Below are 17,409 nucleotides of genomic sequence, written 5' to 3' on the forward strand. Positions count from 1 at the left end.
AAAATTGGTCCTTTAAAACACATAAAACTGAAAGAGTCATTGTATATGTATTGTATTAATATAATTAGACCATACTATAAATGCCATATGTGCATTGATCATGCCATTACTTGCCAGATAGTTGTCCCTAATTGGTTAGTTACAAACAAATTAGGCTCCAACAATGGTGAATGTTTTGCTAACCAAATAGGCTAGCTAAAAACACATATTCCGAAATGCTCCTCTACCTAATTAATACATGTCAAAAAAAGCACTGTTCTTGTACTAAAGACACTCTAGCAAATCTAACAACAGGAAAAGTTTGCCTGCAGTGCACGTAACAACATCTGTAAATGCCTGTGAATTTATGTGTCTACAATCAAACAGCCTCAGGCTCTTCCTGTTTTGCTTGCTGTGTCAGTCGTGCAAATTTTGCAGGTAACTGTACCAAAGTGTGTGTTGGATGAAGACACTTTTTTTGTTCATCCCACATTCAGAAATCTGTTTTTGACAATTACAATATATTGCTTGTCAAAATAAAATCTAAATTTAGACTTTCTTTTACTAAATGCTCTCTAAATGCTCCACCCTTAGTGACACCACAAATGTTTGTGCCACTGCAATAAAACGAATTGTTTTATTGCAGTCTCACATAGTTCTCTAACACTGAGGTTTAGTTTTTTTTTTTTACCATTTTTACTATTCTCTTCACTTTGAATGGTGGCATTATATACTTAGGTCCTCAACCAACCTCGTCTGTTACAATCATTAGTTGTTTTAAACTTTTTAATCAGTGCTTTTGCTGTAATTATGGGCAGGTTTAGCAGAGTAGTTTTTCTTTTCGCCATTTCCCAACTTAAGAAAATCAACACAAATGTGCCTTACTGGAATGGAGTCTCAAGTCTTTGTCATTTTGAAGAGTGGCTAGAAGACATAGTCTGTGCCAAATCAAATTTATACTCCAGGCTAACAAACAGTCATGGATTACTTATTAAAAGAATGTTTACACATCTTTACCAGAGCCATATGGAGGGTGCTGTATGTAATTTCTTTTCTTTTGCAAGAAATATACAAATGAAACACTAAAGAAGTTAATAAATTGTTTATTTATTTATTTGTCTATTTATTGTTTTAGAAACTAAGAAGCACCTTCAAAGATAATTATTGTGTCACCTTCAAAAGTGCAAAGAACAATCTTTTTATTCATTTCCGAACTAAAACATAATTTTACTTAAGGACTCCATTAAATTGGACAACGTCCCGAAGGACACAGGAAAAATACAGTCAATGTATAGTTTAATTGCATTATGTGGATATTAATTCTGCCTCATTAACTGTGATCCAGGTTAGAATAAGTGGCCAGAAAGTGGCGGAAAGAAAAGGTTGATTTGAACCTGAAAGCAGTGTACGTATCAATCTTTGCATGAAGAACAGAAGCTTGTGTAAAGAAGAAATGCTGCAGAGAAAAAAGGGAGTAAGAAAAAAGCAAAAAGAAAATAGGAAATATTCAGGAGATGCCTTGTTTTTACAGATCTGACTCATTTCCAAATGTCTCCTCTTGAGTAACTCTGCACATTAGGCAGGATTTGAGAACAGATGATCATTTCAACAGTGCTATGTTCGACCTCCTTTACTCACTCACTGACTTGGCACGGTCACATGGACAAGATCCAAAATCCTTTTTTAAAATTTTGTTTTACAGCTGTTTTCATCACCAGTGCACACATGAGCTGGCAGGAGGTAATACCGCCCTCCATCCGAGGTAATTAATACGCAAATACTTCTGTTCTTGTCTCATATTTCTCAGTTATTGCTAAATCAGTCCCTGGGCCCTGCTCTTTACATCTCCTATGCAGCATGTAAAATAATCCCTAAATTTCCACTTGCCACGGCTGGGGTTGTTTCTGTACTCTGTAGGTCGGTATGAAATAGGATCTAGTGGATCGAAGCGCCATGAAATTTTTAGGAGAAATAGATCAGATATTTGAGAGGAAATACCAACATGTTTGCCACAGATCAGCTAGTCAAATCTATCGTGTTTTCACATGTACTAAAACCACAGTGACACTGTGTAAATACAACTGTTTACTCTGCAGTTTAATACTGGATCTCACATTAACATTTTTCTTTAACCAATATTGATGGCATTAAACATAATTGGGAATAAATTTGTAATAGTCAATTTAAAAAGGACAAATGTTTGAATTATCTTGGCTAGATATTATTGGTTTGTATTTATAAGGCGGTTCTCAAGTCACATCATATCATATCCATCCAACTATCCATACAGTATATCATATTGCTCCAAAGTTAGGGCAGTCCCACCCACAAATCTAGGAGTTTGAATATACTTAAAAATACTTTAAAAAAACTGAGTGCCTTGCAAAGTATTGATATTTAAAAAAATATATATATTTCTCATTTTCTGCCCAATAACAACCACAAACATGTGTTTTCATTTTATGTGACAGAACTTCACAAAGTAGTGCATAAGTGTAAAATGGAAAGAAACAAATACATAGTTTTCACACTTTCTTACCAGTTTTGACTTGAAAAGTCAAATGCATTTGCATTCATCTGCATTTATTTTAATATCCCTGAATAAAATCCAGTAAAACTAATTCCCTTTTAGAAGTAACTTAATTAATAAAGAGAATCCGCTTAATCTCAGCATTAATACAGCTGTTTCATGAATGAAGTTCGAACACACCATTCGCATGTCAAAACACGGTGGTGGCAGCATCATGCTGTGGGGATGCTTCTCTTCACTGGGAACAGGGATGCTGGTCAGAGTTGATAGGAAGACAGATGGAGCTAAATACAGGGCAATCATGGAAGAAAACCTGTTAGAGGCTGGAAAAGACTTATAACTGGTGTAGAGGTTTCTCTGGTGCCCCTAAATAAAATCCATTGCAACCAGGTCATTAATAAAGGTGTGGAAAATCTAAAGCTGGACTAAGTTATAGAATCATATCTCAAGATTTCAACATCTCTCAGACACTTTTTGAGGGGTATCAGAGTAATGGGGGTTACTGCAAGTTCACACCGATTTCTATTATAGATTTCTGGTATAAACAAAGATAATTGTGTATTACTTCACAATTATGCACTACTTATTGGTCTATGTTTACATGACAAAATGTGACAAAGTTAAAAAAAGAATGCATTTTAGTTGTTTTTTAACCAGATTTGCTAACAGCTTAGCCGGTTGTACATATATAAATTTTTACTTTGCCAAATTAAAAAGGATTTCATATTTCAGCGGTGATAAAGAATTTGCTTCTTCCTCTGCATCCTTCTTTTTCATATTTGACAAATGTTTTTCTTTTTTTTTTTTTTTCTCATCCCTTTTGTTGAGAAATAAGCCGGATCGCGTGATGTGCTATCACTGAAAGGCAAATGACTGGACTTGAAGGGATTATTGCTGGAACCGAGAGGAGATAACCTTTCTAAAACGGCATGTAAATGAGTCTTCTACTCAGCTGCTATCTACCTCCTATTAATGTCATGTGACACCAGGTGGAAAACTTTACATTGTGTGTGGGGATTGTGGCCCAACTCGGCCCCTTTTGGCTTAAGAAAAAATAATGAATAAAGAACTAAATAATTTTCTTTTTCATCTGCTTTAACCTATTTGACATTTTCATCTGCTCTCTCTCTGGCAGAAAGCTACAGGCCTGCCTTGTCTGTATTTGAGGCAATTAGGCCACATTTTCCCTCACAGATATGATAACAGATGAGCATTATATCTCCATTTGCTTTCCAAAAATGGTCATCAGAGTGTGCCGTGGCCTTAGCGTCCACTGCACCAAGAGCAGAAGGTGTCGCTGATGATAAAAATGTAAGCCGGCAGCTATAAATGGACTAATCTGAAGGGTGTTCTGCAGATATTTGTTTAAAATGCTTGGCTTCAAAAGGCCGTACCTGCTTCATCAAATGGATTTTTCTTTTTTGGGGGGGGGGGGGTCCTGAGGTAATTTTAATATAGTTTTAAAAAAGCTATTTAGCTCATATCACTGAATTAGTTTGTTTGCACTTTTTAAAGTGCCCGCAGACGGAGGCTGAGCTAATAAAGAGTTGCAATAAATAAATGACGTTATGTACATTTGTTTGATGTAATTTGTCGCACAAAAAAAAAAATGTGCAGGGCTTAAAACTTCCACACTGTTTGCTCAGTTAATTAACAGGCAGTAAATAGAGGGAGGGGGCTTTGAAATAGCTTGAAATGAATAATAACCTTTTAGGGTGAACCCAGAATAACAAATGGAAGTCATGGTCAAGCCTGTTTGATCCATCGCTCTGAGCATCTCTATCATTTGTTTCATAATTTTTAATTCATTGTTGTCTTTTTCCAATGACTGGCTTAAGAGGGCTTTAATGCGACATCTAAATTATCTAGGAAAAGTATTCTGGGGTTTTGCACTGATAGGAAATCCGTGCGATGCCTCGATGTGAGGAGTTAAATGTTTTGAAGGTCGCAGTTTCTCTCATTGATCTTGCAATGTTTGTTAATTACATTGTCACTGATGTTGTGAGAGATAATTAAGCCACTATGTTTATATGCATAATTATGTGCACTCCACATCAGCCTTTGAAAGACAGCGGTGAGAAAGAGAAAGAGAGAGATGGAGAGAGGGAAAGAAAGTGGGGAGAGGGGAGAAAAAATGTTTTAATTGTGAGCTGAGCAGAAACATGGCAATATAGATGCCCTAGTTACAATCAACAAAGAGCAACTCAGGAAAGAAAAGAAAAAAAAACAACAACACTCTAAGATGAGATTTGCGACTGATGCGGGGTGCTCTCTCACTGCTGTCTTCAAACGCCTGGCTTTCTTCTGGGCTTTAAAGAAGGGAGCCAGCCAAGGGAGAAAGGTGTAAGCCTGACTCACAATATTTCAACATATTCACAGACAAGGTCCTTTTAAGGCCGTGAAATAAACAAAATGACTAATTAAAACCACAAAGCACTTTTTTTCTTTAGCCTCTGAAATGAAGCATGCACTGTTTTCTCAGAAGCCCCTGCCCCCGATTCTAACTGTGGCCAGAGCGGCTGCTGCACGTTCAGTAAAAAATCGCACAAAAAAAGAGAAGAAAATAGAGACGATGACAAAAAAAGTGAGTACATGTGACGCGACTCTGAGGTGTACACTTAAACCTAGATAGAAGCCCGAAAAACAGCTCAACCGAGGCGAGCGAGCGCAAAACAAAACTTGTTTTTGCACCACAACAACCGGTTTCGCCTTCAAATTGCTGTTTTTTTCCTTTCTCTTCTCTGTGTGAAACTGCTTTATCTATTCTTATAACCAAGCTGAGTGTGTCGGTGTGTGTGTGTGTCTTTCTCCTCTCCTTTTTACAGCTCTGTTTTAACTTCTGCGATACAAGGACACTCTCTCTTAAAGAGTGTCTAGTTTCAAGGGTCACAATGTGTGCAACTGTAAACAGCACTTTTCCAAAAGACTGTTAGCGCCGTTAACTTTTCCCTCCCTGCTGGTTTTTATCAGTCTGATAATCAGTGAGTAATACGAAGGGAACATCATGTCACAATTAAACATGGACCATCATGAGTCATTTACAACAAGGGCTCGTTGTATTAAGGAATCCATAAAAAATTGGTTGGGAAAAAACACTAAATAGGCCACTGCAGTATAACTACAGCATTACTGACTTTATTTGACAACTGATCGCTGGGATTTAACAGCTGCAGAAAAAAAGCATGTACCTCCATGTAAGAGAGCAGCTCTAGGCAGTGGCTAAGTTTAGTGAGCTTAGGGAAAAAAAAAATCAAAGACTCAGTATGTAATCCTGGATGTAATATGAAGCTTAGTCGGGCCCTGCCATGTGCTTTTGGCCCTTAGCTGCCGGGAGTATGTTTGAAGGCCCAGCCTTATCAGCCTTCCCCATTTTATGAATTATAGTTTTTTTTTCATACAGTAAACCCCAAACAGGTTCCTATTTTTCCCCTTGACCTGCCAACTAAAGCTGCCTTTAGAGTAATAAAGTCACTGGCTATTCATACTGTAACACTAGAGCCTCTCTTTCATATAATTGGCACACTTAAGCCTATGTGGATGTGTGGCAATATCACCTTTCCTTTCCACTATCAAAGCTTTTGTCCCTTAATGCTATGGAGTGCAAACTATTGTGGAGCTAAGATAAAGTTAGTTGCAGATCTATAAAAATACTGACCATAAAATCACTGGGGGTTGTAACGAGATCCCGTGGCACAAGATCTCACAATATTTCTCGATAACCCACGGTTAAATAAACACTGAAGAAGCCTTCACCGCTTTAAAATTACTTACTTGGCAGTGTTTTTGATGCTTGGTAGAAAACAAGTATTAATGATGGAGCTACAAACAGGATACATATGATTTGCAGATATTATAAGAATACGATGAATGGCTAATTGTTAGCCGCTAACAACGATAAAACTGCCATCTGCTTTGAAGCTTCCTCGCGCTTATTCAGCATTAGAATCACCTTGCAATTAAATAAACAGAGAAGAAAACAAAACAACAGAATCCATGGATTTGTCAAACCTGGACAATATTTTTCTGCACTGATTAAAGATCTTTGGAAACACCATTTTTAATAAAAGTATTTCAATGAATATTCATATACTGTATTATTTAAAAAATATTGTTTGTAACTTGTCTTGAGAAGGTCTCATTAACTCGATGTGTGTACCCCTACAAATCACTGATGATGTCTTCAGCATACCTGGAGAGGAGAAACTTGCTTGGCGACTCTGGGCCTCGCTTGGTGGCATGTAGCTGTTGTCCTTAGGAGGCCTCTCTTCGGTTTCTTTATCATCATGGTAACTGCCATCCTGTGAGCCCACTGTGGCCTCAGGCTCCTCACCATTGTCCTCTTCATCACTGCAGCCTTTAGGTTGTACCATGTAGACGCCCTCAGGAGGGCCATCTTCATCATTGCTGACTCTGAGTTCGTGGTCCTGCTCCTCGTCAGGAGCCGGCGGCTCATCCCCATACTCGCCGTTGACCCATTTTTCTATGGCCTCGCGTCTCTTCTGATCCTCTTCGAGGCTCTGGCTGAGGTTTAGGCTTTCAGGGAAGTTGGTCTCGTTGTCGTCGTAGTAGGAACTGCCTCTCTCGCTGTTCTCTGCTACGCTCTGATCTCCCTCTGCGTTCTGGGAGCTGCTGTCGAAGACCACTTGGCGGCTGAGTTTGGCACAGATAGCGTTGAGTTTTAGGCCACCTTTCCTTTTGGCGGCCATCTTGGGTTTTCCTGAGGTTGTGTCAGTGCATAAACTCCTCTCAGCTGATGGAAAAAAGAGAAACAGATAGAAATGCAAGGTAAGCAAAACACAGTTATGAACATGAGAGGCTGATGTTATTTAATGATTACCAGGGCTAAGGTTGTTTAAACCAATGTTTAGCACCACAATGGGGAAAATGGTGGCACAGAAAACAGTAGCTGATGACATTAATTCCTCCCAATAGTAGCTGAAAACAACAGCAGAAAGCTGGAAGGACTCAAAACATATTTTTGGTCGAGTTTTAACACAGTGGAAAAATAGAGAGCAACAGCACAAGCAGCCTAAGCCACAGGGAGATATGTATCAGACCCCCTACAGTACTACAAGCAGCATGTACATGGCTACATAATCCTTCACATGACAGTGCTATATAGACATTGTGAAATGTTATCTTTACTCTCACCTCAAGAGTCTGTGGACCTGACACTGAGTGGGGGGGGGGGGGGGGGGGGGGGGGGGGGGGGCTGCACAGCGTTTAAACTGTCAAGATCGAAGAGTAGAAACGCTTAGCCCTTTTGGGCATTTGGTGAAATCTACACTGCATCCAGAGAATAGGCTGGGAAGATTATAAAATGTCAGATAAATTGAAGTCTTTGTATTTTATATATCTTTACTTAACCATACACTATGTACCCTAACAAATCACAACATTTTTCCCCCACTGGGGCCTCTCTGAACAATAGCACATGACAGAGTGTGCTTTGGGGCAGGAATGGGTGGCATTATTTCAATCCAAGTGGGGCTATCTTTATAACATGTCCTCTGATGAGGGAGGAACAGCTGCCTGTGACATTCCATAACCAGAGCTGCCTTTTTAGGGCAGAAACTGCACTCTGTTACCTTTCACTTCATTTGCAGAGCCACCAAAGTTCACCTTCTCGAAGGCATTTTTGAAATTAGTATTGTTGAATTATTATACAATTATTATTGTTCACCAAGTAAAGAACAGCGTCTTGAAAAAATATTCATACACCTTCAACTTTTTAACATTTGGTCACACTTTAACCAGGAGGATCATTGTTCAAATGGGGGGTAAAGCATGTTTTCTTCCAAGGCGGCCCTGAATTTAGCTCTATTCATCTTCAATCAACTCTAAACCACTTCCCTGCGTCTGCAACAACAACAAAAAAAAACATTTCTACAGCATGATGCTGCCACCACCATGTTTCATTGTGGTGATGATAATACAGCTTCCTTGTTCCTTCTACAAAAAGGATCCCTACTGCATGATGCAGCCACCACCATGTTTCACTGTAAGTAAGGATAGTATTTTCAGTGCAGTACAGCTTTTCCTCCACAAACACAAGCCTTTTAGATGCAGGATAAAAGTCCTCCTAGACTAGTCTGCTGGGTTCCTTTGTCTTCCTGATCCCGTTTGTTCATTAATGTTCTTTAACAAAGCCATGAGGCCCTCACTGAATACAACTGGATTTATGAGATTATGAGGCTCATTTACTAATTATGTGACTTCTAAGGCAATTGGTTTTAAAAGATTTCATTTAAGGGTAGCAGAATAAAAGACTTAATACAAAAACACTCCACAGTTTTCATATTTCACTTCAAAATTCTGCACCACTTTTTGTCGGTCTATCACATACAATCATAAAAAATACCTAGACGTTTTGTGGTTGCATCATAATCTGAAAAGCTCAAGGGGAACTAAGACTTTTGCAAGGCTGTCTGGAGACATTGCCCTTGATGCTGATGTTATATCTTAGACACGTTTTTTTAAGATAATCACAACACTGATTTAAACTCCTGCCATTTCAGGATAGAAAAATGTGCAATATCTGAGGTAACAAAGTTCCACCTTAAAGGCTCGATCCACTTTCTCTATCAATGAGTACGAGCCTCTTCATTTTCCCCCTCAGCCATAAAGCCAAGCATAATCATGTGTGAGCTCCCGCCGGCATTATGTAAATCACATTGGAGCAACATAAAATCCTGTTTTCATTTTCTTTTTGCAAAGCTGTGGAATCATTAGAGGATATGCAATTTGAAGCAGTTTACTGATCACCCCCGTCGCCAGACAATGAACCCCGCGCAACCCACACATGCTTTCTCAGTTACTGTATTTACACTGCGGGCTTCCTCTCTGAAACAATGACTCTCAGGAGTTATGCAGTTTTCAGGGCCCCGTATATCAGAGACGCATTACCGAGCTGTTTAGTGTTAAGACAATTGCAGTAGAGGGAGGGGAGGAGGGTGAAAGAGGTCAGCTTTTTAAAAGATGACAAAAAAGATCAGCTGCAAAAACTATTAGGAAGTGAAAGACATAAATTAAAAATGATAATAATCTTTTCCAGAAATACACTCTAGAGGAAGGTAAAGGTCATATGGGTGTTGCTTTAGATGTAATTTTTTTCTTTATATTGTGCTTTAACTACCGACTTCCTTTGTTCAGCAATATCAGGCTCCTTGTAGGAAATGACCCCTAAATAGGGGCTTCTTTCCATTTTTACATTTTGCTGTATGGTTTTCTGTTTACAGAGAGAGGCATGGGTGGATTACAAGTACCTGCTGAGCATGACATGGGCCTAAAAAGTGTATATCATGGATTATTTTTCTTTTTAGACCTGAAAAATAATTTGGGTCAAATTTAATACTGCAGGAGTTCCCTCTAGGAGGTACATTACATGATTTGGCACTTTATAAAAGCCAACTGAACTATTATTTATGCTTTTGGCTTCTGTCCACAGCAGTTTTTTTCCCCCCGTTGCTTACAGTAAGGATTGCTATGGAAACTCTAAGCTGTTTACCTCAAGTCGTTTGTGTGCATGATAGCGTACAATGAGATAAAATCTGCAGGGACCTACATGAAAGAACAACTTTTCCCCCTGGGACTAGATCCTCCCACCTCTCCTAGAGTCCAGTAAGCATTCTGCCTTATTAATGAATATCAGAAAGAAAAACAACACTGTCACACACGTCGGACATTATTTACACTCTGTTTTAGCCCGGTGTGCTAATTGTCAAGGAGGAGACACCTCAGTAAGCACTGGGAGTTGAAAAAAAAAAAAAACACAGGCAGGTTAGAACACAACAGCTGAAACTAATTTTTCCAGCTGCTTATGTTAACAGTGACATTATTTTTACTGGAAACAGAGCAGGACCACAAAGAAGAGCAGCCACATAGTGTCTGTAAAAGGCCAAAACATGAAGAAAAAGTCAACTTAGGTATTTTGAAGCCTTTGAATCCTGATGCTGAATGTCTGTTTATGTGCCAGAATAACTTGTTCAATCCTAGTAGCGCTGTTGGAAGTGCATATTTCATGCAAGTGTACACAGTAAAAAAGCTGAATATGGAAAAAGGACCTGAAAGTAAACTGTACAGTGATTTTCAAAAGTATTTACACCCCTTCGTTTTTTCACATTTTGTCATGTTATGGCCACAACTTCAATGTATTCTATGATTTAAACTAACACAAGGTAGTCCATGAATATTAAGTGGAAAGAAAACAATACATAAAAGGTTCCTACAAGTAAAAAATTGGAACACTGTAGCATGAAATTGTAGATAGCCCCCCTCATCCCGATACCCTTAATAAATCCCTGTGCAACCAGTTCGATTCAGAAGTCACTAATTAGTTCGTTCCCATTGTAAAACATTGTAGTGGCAGAGGGATGTTGTGGAGATGCTTTTCTTCAGCTGGGAATCTGGTTGGAAAGATGAATGGAGTTAAATGCAGAGCAATACTGTAAGGAAAACCTATTAGAGGTTCACCTTTTAGTAGGAAAACATCCCTAAATCCAGTTAACAATAGGATGGTTTAGATCAAGGCACATTTATGTGTTCAAGTGGCCCAGTCAAAGTCGAAACCTAAGTCCAAGACTTCATAGATGATCCAACCTGACTGAACTTGTTCTACTGTGCCAAAGAAAATGGGGGTAAAATTAGTCTCTAGGTGTAGAAAGCTGGTAGACACATACCACAAATGATTTACAGATGTAATTGCAGGAAAAGGTGCTTCTATCAAGTTTTGACTCAGGGTTGAATAAAAATGCACACTTACACCTTTGGTCAAAAACATAACATCTCTATAAAATACATTGGATTTTGTGTCTGTAACACGACAAAATGTGAAAACGTTTGCAAATAACTGCAGTTGTTACAGCTTTACCAACCACACCTTACATCCAAAGCACTTTGGAATGCAATCAACTTGTGGAACATCACATGAAAAATGGAATAACCTGATTTTGTTCATTCAGGGAACGAGGATGCCCCACAAACAGTCCAACTCCCTGCAGAGTTTCAGTTGGTATGAAGTGAGCACACAGGGGGGGATCTGTATATATGAGAGGTAGATATTGTCTGTTTAAAGTGAAGCTTATCTCTTCAACTAATCAAACACAGATACAGGCCCCGTTGTAGATTCCTGCTGAGTTTCAACATGACTGACACAGGGACAACCCAACCGCCCCCCTCTGCAATATCTTAAGTTAATTAATACAAACAAGGTCTGGGAGATGTCTGTTCAGCTCAGGATTATTTTACAATATGCAACCAAGAGTTGAAGTAGCTTTTTTTTTTTTAAATAAAAATAAAAAGTCTAGTTATAACTTTATGAACCTTCAGCAGATTAATCAACAAGGCTCCCGGTGTGTAGCTCAGTAAACCTTTCATGTCCCTGCCTCTCAGGGGAGATGCATGTGTATGCGCGCTTGCCTGCGAATTTCAGGAAAATCGCAGGCCAACACACACAGACATGCTTGCAAAATTACAGTATTTTTATTTTTGTAAATTCACGGCTCACAAGAGGAGAGTGTTTCCCTCTTCTATCGCTTTCCGGGAAACAGTGAGCAGCCGCGAGCAAGTCAAGCGCAAAGATACTGATGGACAACCACCCCGGCTGCACCTAGACCCCAGCATCTGGCCCCTCTCTCATTTTTTATTACAGAAGAATAACAATAAGCAGGTTGCCGACCCCGCCGTGAGATTTTGCCACAGTTCTCTAACAGTCGGTGCAGGAGATGCGGAGAAATTTCCATTTTTCTACATGCATATTTAATTGAGTTTTGTCCCAGTGGTGCGGAAATGATTTGTTTTTTGCTCTCTGTTCACTTGACTCCTCTTCGGAGTCGCTAACCCTGATTAAGACGTTCCCGTTAATTTCCCAGCGCACACCTTTTTTTGTGCATTAATGGTTCTGATCGTCTAATTAAAACTTCTCGGCTCGGCTGCTGATCACCGCTCATTGTGCCTCTGACCTGAAGTTTTAATTGCCGCATCAGAAGCGATAATAATAATTTTGAGGTTCTGATGATTAAAAACAATGCCATTGCCAACTAGTTGATAGATGGGGGTTTGGGGGTGGTATGCATCTGAGGGAAAGTTTATGAAGAGAGGGGAATGGAAAAGGGGACTTTTATGGTGGCTTTTACATTGCGGGGAGACTAATGTATGTGAATTGAAATTGCAGAGCAAATGGGAAATTCTAAGCCCTCATGTCCCACACAGTGTTCCTGAACCAACAGATTTGGCTGGGAGTGGAAATTAGCTCTTTCCCGCCTTTAGATCTAAATCTGCCCCTGACTGATACACTTTGGGGCTCTACCCACTTAGCACATTTACCAGGTACACAGTGATATGAAAATGTATTTGCCCCCTTTTAGATTTCTTCTGTTTTTGCAATTTTGTACACGTTTCAGCTTATCAAACAAAATTTAATATCAGAGATAACCTGAGTAAACACAAAATGTTTTCAAATGATGATTTAAGTAATTAAAGAAAAAAGCTTTCCAAATCAACTGGCCCTAGGTGAAAAAGTAATTGCCCCCTAAACTTAATAACTGCTTTTTGACACCCTTGACAGCAACATCTGCTGTTTATGATACCTGGAAATAAATATTTTCATGTCAATGTGGAAGAATTTCGACCATTCTTCTTAATAGAATTGTTTTATTTTAGCCCCAATGGAGGGCCTGTTTAAGGTCATGTCAGAGCATTTCAATCTGATTAATGTCCAGACCTTAACTAGGCCCTCTTTTTTAGCCATTAAGATGGAGATTTGCTGGTGTTCTTTAGATCATTGCCCCGCTGCAAAACCAAAGAGAGCTTGAGGATCAAGAAGACACTCTTTGGCAAATGTGAGACAGGCTTTTGTATTTTGCTGTGTCTTCATTTTTGTTGAATTTCTTTAGATCTGGGCATGATGTGTTAATTTTAGGGAATAATTCACAGTTTAACAGGGGGGCGATCACTTTTTCAAACAGTCCCAATGGTTTAACTAACTTTGTTTTCAAATTAATAAGGTCATTATTTGAAAACTGCTTTTCACTTACTCAGGTTAACATTGTGTGATATACAATTGTATTTGATAATCTGAAACATTTAAGTATGACAGAAAAGCAAAAATAGAAAAATCTGTGACACAGTAATGCTCTTCACAGTGATATATAGGAGAGGAGCAGGCAAAGGTGAGAGTAGAAAAGGAGAACAAGAGAAAAACCGATAAAGGCGCATAAAAGAAGACCACAGCCGGCTTATTTTCATAAAAAGATAATAGCACAGGAGGTAAAATACAAGGGGCACATTGTTCATAAAGAGACTGAGAAGGGGGGAAAAGGGAACCTAGGCTGACTGTTGTTTGTGTCATAAAACAAGCTGTTGATGAGATTATATGATACATGAATTACTGTCAAAACAGAAGAAGTGAGCTGGTTATGGTACTTGTTAAAACGGTACTTTCACACTGTACACAAATTGCACTGATGATAAGAAATGATTCATGCATTAAAGAGCAAGGCCTTGCACCCGGGAAACTGCCACCAGAATATTTTGTTTGTTTCCTTTCAACGCCCTTCATCCCTATTGGATATTTTGGGTTTTAGCAAAAGATCAATGCTTGGCTTTAACATTTCTGCACAGACACACACACACCCACACACACACACACGCACACACATCCGTGTTTTACTATCTTTATGAGGACTTTTCTGTTACTTCCATTGACTTCCATTCATTTTCCTTGATTTTTAGTGCCTAACCCTGACCCTAACACTAACCCTAACCCTAACCAGTTAATACCTAACCCTAACAATAACTCAATTAATACCCTAGTCCTAAACCTAACCCCTGTCCCAAGAACGGAATTTGAAAAAGTGAGGACCAGGAAAATGTCCTCACTTTGTCAAAATGTCCTCACTTTGCGATAAAAATACAAAAAATGGTTCTCACTCAGCAACAGGTACAAGAACACACACACACACACACACACACACACACACACACCAGCAAGGCTTCATACTGTACCCCCTCTATGTCCCACACATCTCTTTTATTATTAATCAGTTGCTTGCACATCTGCCTGCTTGTTTCTTTTTTTTATCTCTCACCCATCAATAACACACTTATTGCTTTTAGATCAGGATGTGACCTTGCACGATGTCTGCAGTTTTCCTGACCTTGAAGGACCCGTTTGGATCGTTTCGCTCCAGCTCAGTTCACAGGCTGTTATCAAATTCAGGAGGCCCTCAGCCCTGTGCCACAATGCCGTCATGCCAGTGCAAAAACAACAAACACGGCACTGCAGGACAAAGGCAGAAACAAAGGGCCACATTGATGCGCTGGCCGACTGCACGGGACAATAGGCTGAGGAAAACAATGTGTATTTCGAGCGCAGATGGAGGAAGAAAGACACTGAACTTGAGGGCAATCAGGCAGGAAAGTTAAGATCTGAGGACAAATCCGCCCTCTGGCTTAATCACAAACAGGGTAATTATGGTTTTTCCAGAGCAGAGGACAAGCAATCTAAAATGGTTAAAGGGGAGTTAAAAAACACTGACATGAGTGACAAGAATCATCCTGACAGTGGCGCACCAAAACAGCCAACTTTTATTCAGTTTGCTGCTCAGGGTAAATTGCAGAACGCTCTGTGAACTTGTTAAAATTGTACATCAAATCTGGACTCCCAGCTGGCACTAGATGATTACTTAATTTGTGAGCGTGGCAGCAGAAGGGGAGAACTTTGCTTTTAAAAAACACACAAGCGCGCGCAATCCCTGTGCCCTCCGCAGGGCCGAAACAGGGGAAATCTATTCTCGCTGCTTTGTTTTGAGACTTGCGTTTGAGACTGTCGTTTCACGACACCAGGAGTGCAATTTGATAAGCCAACCGGCATGGTAAATGAGCAGACGACCCCTGTGTCCCTCCCCCACGGCTGGCGCGAGAGCGAGGCAGTGTATAGTACAGTGAAGAGGGGGATCGGTAGTGCACCTCTCGAGGGCCCTTGAGCTAATATCTGTACAGATTAACTGCTTCAGTTGTATTTTGGTCACGGGGATCTCTCTTTGCCTTAGTGGCTTGTTGGGAAGGAGGAGGGCGATGTGTGCTCATATAGTCTCAGTCAGATGGATTTTTTTCCTGTAGTGAGGGAAAGGGGACCGGTTTACCCAAAAGGTCAGGAAGACTGCTGTGTGTCATTGTGTGTTTATTACTATTATTATTTTTGGGACCGTGTTTATTTCATCAGACTCCAGAACTTCCACAGCTGAACGAGCCATCTTTACTGTCTCGCACACGCATACTCGAAACGTCAATCCTCCAAGGTAAACTCAGCACATGCTGCTCCATTAGTTATCAATTAAGACTGGAAGTCTCCACCTGGCTTACACACACAAATGAAACCGGCATGTGTACGTGGCATCTCTCTCATCAGGAAGTTAGGCCAGACTGTAGTGTGGGCGAGGGCGAGCGCTCTGCGTGTCCACTCGGGTGGCACTCTTGTCCATGAGGTTAACCTTGATATGAGGCCCTGTCAGGCCTGATAATGTCAATCAATGACAAGCTCTCACAGATAACCCCTAATGTGAAGCCTAAAAAGCAAAGCTGTTTAGATCTTTAGACATGCCCTCTTTCAACAGCATATGAATTGAATTACAAGGAAATGAGCTGTGGCATTTCTTTAATAAGACTCTTAAGACATTTTGACAGCATATAAGGCACTGTGCTGTTAAAAAAAGAAAAATAAATTAAATTAAAACACTGCTGACAAAGCTTCTTTGCTACTAGAGGTGTTTTGATGAGCAGATTCAAGTCTCTCCTGAGTAGAGGGAAGAAAAAGAGAAGTAGGGAAAAGGAAAAAAGGGGACGAAGAGGATGTTTCATTTTCCTCATCTACTCTTCATCTTCTTAATTGATTTCCAAGGTTATGTTTCAAATTAGATTTTCAGACACAAGGGCCATGTGAATGAAACTGCACCTTAAAGGGATAGTTCAGAAAATGCAGTAGCTAACTCTAAATGCTGTTGCTGAAAGCTGAAGCTAACAGCTAGTCAGAGAGCAGCTGAAACTAAAGCAGATTTCTACCAACTCCATCCCCTCAACAGTCATAGCGGTTTATGCAAACACCATTTTATGAACTTTTAAATAGTCGTCATGTTTGCTTTGAACAGTTATTTACACAGATGCTGATGATTACGTACACTGCAAATGAAGGTTGGAGGCTGTGCGCCATCAATGATCTTCTTGTGTGAAACACGTTCTGAAAATGGAACATTTGAAGTTTCTTTTATATGAGACACATGATTAGATATATTTCACATGTTCCATGCTCAGTACATGCTTCACAGAGATTAATCATTCTGTGAAAATAACCTTCCAATGCAAACCTGACAATGGGTTTAAAGGTTCATAAAATGCTGTTTGCCTAAACTACAATGAGGTTTTTGAGATAAGTGTGTGAAGAAGGTTGAAGTCAACTTGGGTCTAGCTGTTAACTTCAGCCTCTAAGCATTTAACTTATTTTTTGAACCAATAAATTATGGTGACTAGAGTTGTTTTATAACAGTATAAGTCAGCTTTCCCTCTAGGACTAATTATTAGCTTCAGCCTCCGGGATCAACTAATCTTCGGTCAGAGTAAGTACCAAATACAAGAGCAGCTGAAAAATGAAAAATAAATGGGTTTGCTTAAACTATTATATTTTTACTTTTAAAATCACTTTGATTTTATATGAGATAGTTACTCTGCATTACTCTGGACAAACACAAGAAGATAATTGGTGGCGCACTGCCTCCTAATTCCATTTTTCTGTGAAAATAATCATCGACTCCTGTGTAAATAACCACCCAATGCAAATTGACCAGCGGTTTCAAAGTTCTTAAATAAGTGTTAACAAGACTAATCTCGGTTGAAACAAAATGCAGTCG

At 39.5% G+C, this 17,409-nt stretch overlaps 1 protein-coding gene across 5 annotated transcripts in view; it reads right to left on the minus strand.

Annotated features, from left to right (window-relative positions):
* Positions 1 to 17,409, minus strand: part of casz1 (castor zinc finger 1) — a 97,992-nt gene that overhangs the window by 37,196 nt on the left and 43,387 nt on the right. For all 5 annotated transcript variants that reach the window (XM_047367965.1, XM_047367978.1, XM_047367960.1 and 2 more), the window contains exon 2: positions 6,699 to 7,259. In XM_047367965.1, coding sequence (XP_047223921.1) covers positions 6,699 to 7,259 — 561 coding nt within the window. The remainder of the gene's footprint in view (positions 1 to 6,698; positions 7,260 to 17,409) is intronic.

This window comes from Girardinichthys multiradiatus, chromosome 1 (genome assembly GCF_021462225.1).
Source record: "Girardinichthys multiradiatus isolate DD_20200921_A chromosome 1, DD_fGirMul_XY1, whole genome shotgun sequence".
NCBI lineage: Eukaryota > Metazoa > Chordata > Actinopteri > Cyprinodontiformes > Goodeidae > Girardinichthys > Girardinichthys multiradiatus.